This window comes from Tachypleus tridentatus, chromosome 7 (genome assembly GCF_004210375.1).
Source record: "Tachypleus tridentatus isolate NWPU-2018 chromosome 7, ASM421037v1, whole genome shotgun sequence".
In the NCBI taxonomy this organism is placed as follows: Eukaryota; Metazoa; Arthropoda; class Merostomata; order Xiphosura; family Limulidae; genus Tachypleus; species Tachypleus tridentatus.
The window spans coordinates 168,486,665-168,494,348 of record NC_134831.1 but is presented as its reverse complement, the minus strand read 5'-3'; the positions used below and the strand labels follow the sequence as shown (position 1 = coordinate 168,494,348).

Sequence of the window (7,684 nt, the reverse complement as noted above, 5' to 3'; positions counted from 1 at the left end):
CTGGATTCTAAAACATCACAACAAAATACTGCGTGAATACTGTCACGGAATTTAGCACAATCACCATTTATGTTCTTTTATCTTCTCACGCATTACTCGTAGTTTCTATTATTAATTGACTCAACTAGAATTTCAGAACACAGAAAAACAAGAAACTGAAAACAAGCAAAGAGTACTAACCCGGCAAATACGTAATTGATACGTGAAATAAATGTATTAGTAGAACACATAAAGCAGAGATACTTAAATGAATGGGGTTGCCAGCATGCAAGTGTATCTAACAAACACTAACAACAAGATGGATGGTAATGTTCCCGCTTCTTTATTGTTCCTGGTCTCGCTTTGTCTGGTCTCAAGCTGGGGTATACACTCAAGTATTTTTGCAATCACGCAGAGGAACATGCGAGGTTTAACCACAGCTGTTCTGACCACTATCCACTCTACAGCCAACTATTGTGCAAATGAATGTATAAAATATCCTCAGTGCAATAGCTTTGCCCTGAGTCCAAAGAACACAGATGGTTCCAGGATGCAGTCGTGTGATCTACTTTCGTCTGAAAATATTTCAGATATCACACCAAGTTCTGGATGGAATATCTTTTCGGTAAATGGAAAATACGATAATTTAATTTATTGATTTTTCAGGTACAAATAATACATTTTAATACATTCAGTTAAAAAAGTCTTAACAGTCGACCAGAAGTTTAATGATGAGTAAACAAACTTACTAAATCAGATGTTCAGTTCGCCATGTTAGTTAGAGTGCCTATTGTGTAGTTTTGTACTCAAAAATTAATAAATTATAAGAACGTCTGTGAACAACTGCGAATCTAGAAGAACGTGTATGTTATAATAACATTTTCTTTACAAAAACAGAATGCTAAAAAACCAGCCTGTTTTGAATGACTTAAATATTGCAGAAATTAGAACATTGTTGGATATTTTCACTCCATTGATGGTTTCAATATAAAGGTTTTCATCATTTAAGAGACAAAATGAATTTAACAGATATAAAAATAATGGCGTTGTCACTACCATGCAGGCTGTGCAAACATAGATGTTCCAAAGAAACAATTTTTATCTTCATGACTTTTGTAGGTTGTATGAAACAGAAGACAGTGCAAAAGTTATTTCCACACTACTGCAGGTTCTCTAAACTAGAAGACAGTACAAAAGTTACTTCCACACTACTGCAGGTTCTCTAAACTAGAAGACAGTACAACTGTTTCTTCCACATTACTGCAGGTTTTCTCAACTAGAGGAGTGTACAAAAGTTACTTCCACACTACTGCAGGTTCTCTAAGCTAGAAGAGTGTACAAAGGTCACTTCCACACTACTGCAGGCTTTCTCAACTAGAAAATAGTACATCTGTTACTTCCACACTACTTCAGGTTTTCTAACCTAGAAGACAGTACAAAAGTTACTTCCACATTATTGCAGGTTCTCTAAACTACAAGACAGTACAAAAGTTACTTCCACGTTATTGCAGGCTCTCTAAACTAAAATACAGTACCAAGTTACTTGCACACTACTGCAGATTATTTAAACTATAAAACAGTACAGAAGTTACCCCTAGTCCATGGCAAGTTATTTAAAACATAACACAGTCCATGTTGAGCACCTAAATGTTGTGTAAAACATAAAACAGTCTACTGTCACTTTCTTTAGTACTTGTATTTGTAAGTATTGAAGGAAGTAAGAGTTGGAGTATCTTCTGTTATATATAACCTGCAAGTATTGAAGGAAGTAAGAGTTGGAGTATCTATCTTCTGTTATATATAACAGAAGATAGTCCTACTCTTACTTCCTTCAATACTTGCAAATTTACTATTTCGTAGAAAACAGTAATTGCTTCACATCAATAAATATTTCACACCTACAGTGTTTCCAGAAATAGCCTAAAACGATTGATTTAATAGATGTAAAGCTTTATAACCTCGAGAGAGTTTTTTTTTTAATAAAACAAAACGTAGAATTAAATAAATCTGAGACAAATAGACAGGTCAAATGAAGACGAAGATAAATACCACGTTTTATCACGACATAAAAACAATAGTTTAGATTCTTCGTTAATTTTGAAAGTTTTTTTCTCTTTAAGAATCTTCATAGCTAATTCTGAATATATTGTAAGTCTCATTTTGAGATTGTTATTTGTTTTGCACTTATTGTATTAAAAGTTGTGGAAAATATACTGCATTATTCTTGGTTCCTGTAATGTTTGCACACTCTGCATTAGGGAAGTGTCATAAATAGAGTAAAATGGTTATGGACATTGTGTGTTGTAAACTGACTCATATTTAAATCATCCAAATACGTGTGTGTATCTTCATTAGCAAGCCAACAGTGACAAATGTATTACAGAAAATGATCAACAAAGACTTAGCAGTTACAAATATGTTATCTGGGTAAAAAAAAACAAAAAACTAGATAAAGATAAAGCGAAAATGTAATTCATAAAACGTGATCATGGAGTCTTTTTCTTGTTTTAATTTTTGGTTGTACCTTCTCTGGCTTTTATATTTGTTTGAAATCCCTGTGGCATAGAGTACATGAGGGACTGAATGTAGGCAGGGATAAGTTAATGATGCTACTCAGGGATTTAGGTTTCTTGTAGTCATAAGGAGTTTCTAAGTTTCTTCTCTTTAACTTCGTTACCCATAACCTTCCAGCAGTTTCTGATAGAGTTCAGCTGTGGGCTGTTGCCTAGCCAATGTAGTGTCTTGATAATTTCCCTTTGAAACTAGTTATTTATCTGAAGAAACGAAATAAAACCTGAGATGTATTTTCAATACACCTGAAAGTTCCTATCAACGTCGTACAAAGTGCCTCTCATCAGACCCGTGTAGGCTACTCTTTAAATCATCTTAAAAGATCAATTTCTTCCACATTGTTTCAGTCCAGTCAACATGATCTTTTTTCCATTTGATCCTTGTTTTCCTTATCTGGTTGATGTGGAGGAGTTCCCTTCTTGGTTGTATTCTAAGGATACTGACTGAACAAAGGTGAAACCAGATGATATCTGCAGTGACAGTGACTCTAAAGTTTCCAGCCGTGCGGTTTTGATATCTGTGATCGATAGCTGAAGATTCTAAGGTTTATGAGTTTCAAAACACACCCTCAGCAGCTGAGAAAGCCTTGTTTCTAGTCCTTCCCTTCCATCACTCCACAGTCACTCTATATATTTCTTTCGACTAGATAAATTTAATTCCCTTGAAATCTGTTTTGCTAAAAGTCCCGTTTTAATCAAAGAAACCACCAATAATTTTGTCTATGAAAATAACTTACAACATTTGGTCATAGTAGCATCACATGGACATTGTATCAGATAAGCTTCTAAAAGTGATTCTCAGTAAGATGCTATATTTATAGTAAAAAAAAAAGGTTGATACAATACCCAGACAGTGGCTGAAGTAATCCTTAGACAGCATTCTATCGAGCACGAAACACATTTGCACCTGCATGCTTCAGAGCCTCAAATTTCATCATTATTCCGAAGAAAAGTATGAAAAACAATTGAATTTTAGAACAATTTTTACACCAACGTGCATTTCTAGCTTTATTTTAGTTTTACGCCTTGTCACACAATTCTTTATCATTCTCAAACTATTCCTTCTTTCCAAACTTTCTCTTAATATCTGTGCCATTCTCTCTGAGATTTGATAAATATCTCCGTTTCGTTTCAGACAAAACCGTTCTTTCTTAATGAAGTGCTTAAAGCCACTGGCAACACTAGTATTAACAGTGCCTGGTTAGTGGACTGTAACTATGACCAAAGTGGTTTCGTAAATGGCGTCCTTGTTGGTATGTGGTAAGTACTGTAGTACTTATTGTTTCCTGGTTTCACAAATTTAAAATAACACTTGTGTTATTTACTAACGTTATTTCATCTGGTTTAAATACAACGTTGGTAATAGTATAATCATTACTAAGTAACTGAAAACAATAATCAAGTTAGAGAACTCGTCAGTTTGATTGGACGAAGACAGCTAAACGTTTGTCTGTAACATAACATAGTATAAAATGTATTCAGACTTTATTTATCAGTGAACACTTCAACAATCATTGTTTGATATGTCTATATGCAACAGTAAGTTTCCCCGTTAAATCTATGCAGAGTGTACAATTACTTTATAATATTCAGTTTCCATTGCTGAGATAAACAAAGCCACTATTTTCTGCACGAATACTCATATTTCATGTCTTTTTACTGTTTAAACATTTATAACTATACGTATATGAAGCAAAAGCGTCATATTTGTGTCCGTTCTTCACGTTTCTCTTTCAAAATAAAGAAGTATTATTCTCTACTTCAAACAAAAACACTATTAGTATCTGTTTCAAACTAAGAAGGAATTAGCTTATGTTTCAAAGCAAGAAAGTGTCAGTGTCTGTTTCAAAGTAAGAAAGTATTAGTGTCTGTTTCAAAATAAGAAAGTATTAGTATCTGTTTCAAAGTAAGAAAGTATTAGTGTCTGTTTCAAAGTAAGAAAGTATTAGTATCTGTTTCAAAGTGAGAAAGTATTAGTATCTGTTTCAAAGTAAGAAAGTATTAGTATCTGTTTCAAAGTAAGAAAGTATTAGTATCTGTTTCAAAGTAAGAAAGTATTAGTGTCTGTTTCAAAGTAAGAAAGTATTAGTATCTGTTTCAAAGTAAGAAAGTATTAGTGTCTGTTTCAAAATAAGAAAGTATTAGTGTCTGTTTCAAAGTAGGGAAGCCAATGGTTCGCACTCAAGATATTTCTTTGACCAATATATATATATATGTAACTAAATCAGATGTTCCTTTTGCTTACAGGGATGCAACTTTCGATTTTGCAGACATTGATAATGTCAAGTGCACTCAATTTAACTTTGGGAGCATAGCTCTGGTAGACACAACAAAGACCGTAGTAAAAGACACTGTCACAGACTCTGATTGTCCTCCTAATCACGTAGTTACTGGTACATGTGAACTATGATTATTTTCAATATTGTAATTAACAGCCTAGAACTAATCCTTCATTTATTGGTGATCTTCATCTTAATGGAACTGTAATTGACTTACGAGGTTGTATTGATGTGCAGCTGAAGTTTGTATTGACGTGAGGCTAAAGAATGTGTTTATGTGTAACTTAAGGTTGTACTGATGTGTAGTTGGATGTCGTATTGATGTGTAGTTAAAGGTTGCATTGATGTGTTGCTGGACGTTTTGTTTGCGGTATTTTTTATTTATTTTGTTGAGTGGTTATTGAAACTAGTTATTTTCTTAAGTTTAGTATAACTTTCTGTTTTGTGTGATGACTAGTTGTTAATACCACTTACTACTGATTAGAGGTTTGAAATTTGTAATTCAAGTATGCAGAAATCTTGAATTATGTATGAATATTTTAGTTCAGTTAAATCAGGTTTTCACTAGAGATAATGAAGATGAAAAGAACCATTAGTAACTAAAATTGAAATGTTTTATAAAATGTAGATTTTAACAAGTTTAACAAAAATTATCTTATAAATATAATATATATAATAAGATAAGTTTTAAATATCCTCATTTCTCTGCCAGAGTACACTTTTAATATGATAGTTACATATACTAAAATATTTATATTAAGCATATAATTAGAAAAATATATTGTGTTAACGTATATAGTTCACTGCTCTTGCCCACCCCAGTGGGGGGGCATCGATATATACCAGGATTTCGAACGCTGGAAACCGAGCTTCGATACCCGTGGTGAGCAGAGCACAGATAGTCCATTGTGTAGCTTTGTGCTTAAGTACAAACAAACAAGTCATTGTAGAGAAAAAATTCATGAACAAATATGATTGAAAACAAATTTCTGGATCTGTTTATATAATTTTGTATTACGTTAGATGGCGCTAAATATAGCATTGCCCATGTACTAAAAAGGTAATTTAACAGATACCTTTTTACTATTTATTATATGCGTTTGGTGAAAATTAGACCAATTTCGTCTAATGAAAGCATCTTAATATCCTTCTACAGCGCTTTGGGACGACAATATCCGTTTTAGAACTACAGACTACCAGAAATGTACTCCTCTAACGTCAGCATGGTCAGTTGACACCGCCAGCTGTGAACAGAAAGTCTCAGGACCAGAGCTAGGGGATGGGTCAAATGAAGCAGAATTTACCTGGAAATTTCAGTGCGCAAGAAGTGAAGACAAGTTTACTGCAGTAGTCGGAGTATTTCGAATTTCTAAACAGTTACGGATAACTTGCTGTAACCTACTTCAAAACTTCTAAATATTCAGTTATATATAAGATATGCTTGACGTATTAGAACCTCACGTAAACCTATATCTAGCAGTAATACATATAAATTTAAATTCACCTAAAATATCACACGCCATAAAGTTCCTTATGCTTACATACACTAATCTCACATCTTTCAGTTTACTATCTAACCATATAAATTAAAAAAAATGTGATAACATGACACTGTTACAGTTATTTTTCTTGTTTTGGTAAGTTTATAAAATCAGTTAAAACAGGAACCGTAGAACACATCACTTCCAATATTCCTCTAATATTTTAGACACAGTCAGTTAACAACATTATGCTTTTTTAATATTTTAGACAAAACACCGTATTGTTATAATATATCCTAGTATAATGTAACTTCACAATATTGCTTTAATACTTCCGGTTATACAATATAGTTTCACAGTATTGCTTAAATATTTTTGGCTATACACAGTATAGCTTCGCTATATTTATTTAATACTTCAGGTTATAATCACGAGTTTTTCATATTATTCTATACTTCAGATAATATACAATATAGATTTACGATATTGTTCTAATATTTCAGATTATAGATAAACTATGTTCAAAATATTTCCTAATACTTCAAATTATTCACAATGTCGTGTCAAGATATTCTTATCATTTTAGATTATAGACATGTAGATTCACAATATTGTTCTGATATTTTATATTATAGATAATGTAGCTCCACAACATTGTTTTAATACTTCACATTATCGACAGTGTGCCTTCAATATATTATTTTAATATTTCTGATTATGGACAAATTGTTTTTTATGTTGTTCCAATACTAATTAATCAATGTCAAGATATTAATTTAATATTTCAGAATATTAATTGAATGACATCAATAGGTTGTTTTAACGTTTTAGAATATTGAACAAATGGCGTTCACACAATATTTTAATAGAGAATTAAGAAGAACCATAGAGGGAAAAACCATGTTTGACTGAACGGAATTGAAATGTTTAAATTAACACTTTTACTGTTAGAATTTACAAAGTTTATATCTTTCTCATTTTGTAAAAGGTTTTTAGTTTCAATAAAACACATTTAGTGTGAGATAAACATTGAAGTTCAATCCCACAATTTTAAATAAAAACAAAGTAAACTTTCCATATACATAAGTGCGTATGTACGTGTGTTATGATGATTTCCGCCATTTTAAGAAAACAGTCCTTGTTGGAGAGTGATAATAAAATATTCATATTTCATTAACGTGCACTATGAGTAGATCGTAGTAAAAAGACAATAGCACAACACTACATAATGGGTCAAATTTTATTACGTATTTATATGTGGCTTTGTAATTTACAAAATACGTAATTTTGTATTGAAGTAATGAATTGTTTAGTAACTAACCGAAACAGTTAAAATAACAAACTTTTGATATAAGTGTTTTAACTTGCATATATG

The 7,684-nt window shown here is 32.0% G+C and overlaps 1 protein-coding gene across 1 annotated transcript; it reads left to right on the top strand.

Moving 5' to 3' along the window:
• Window positions 1–252: 252 nt before the first annotated feature.
• On the top strand, window positions 253–6,738 carry LOC143257171 (uncharacterized). Its single transcript, XM_076515517.1, has 4 exons — window positions 253–604; window positions 3,685–3,809; window positions 4,797–4,942; window positions 5,985–6,738. The coding sequence occupies exons 1-4, from the start codon at window positions 266–268 to the stop codon at window positions 6,242–6,244; spliced, it is 870 nt and encodes a 289-aa protein (XP_076371632.1). The 5' UTR covers window positions 253–265; the 3' UTR covers window positions 6,245–6,738.
• Window positions 6,739–7,684: the final 946 nt, after the last annotated feature.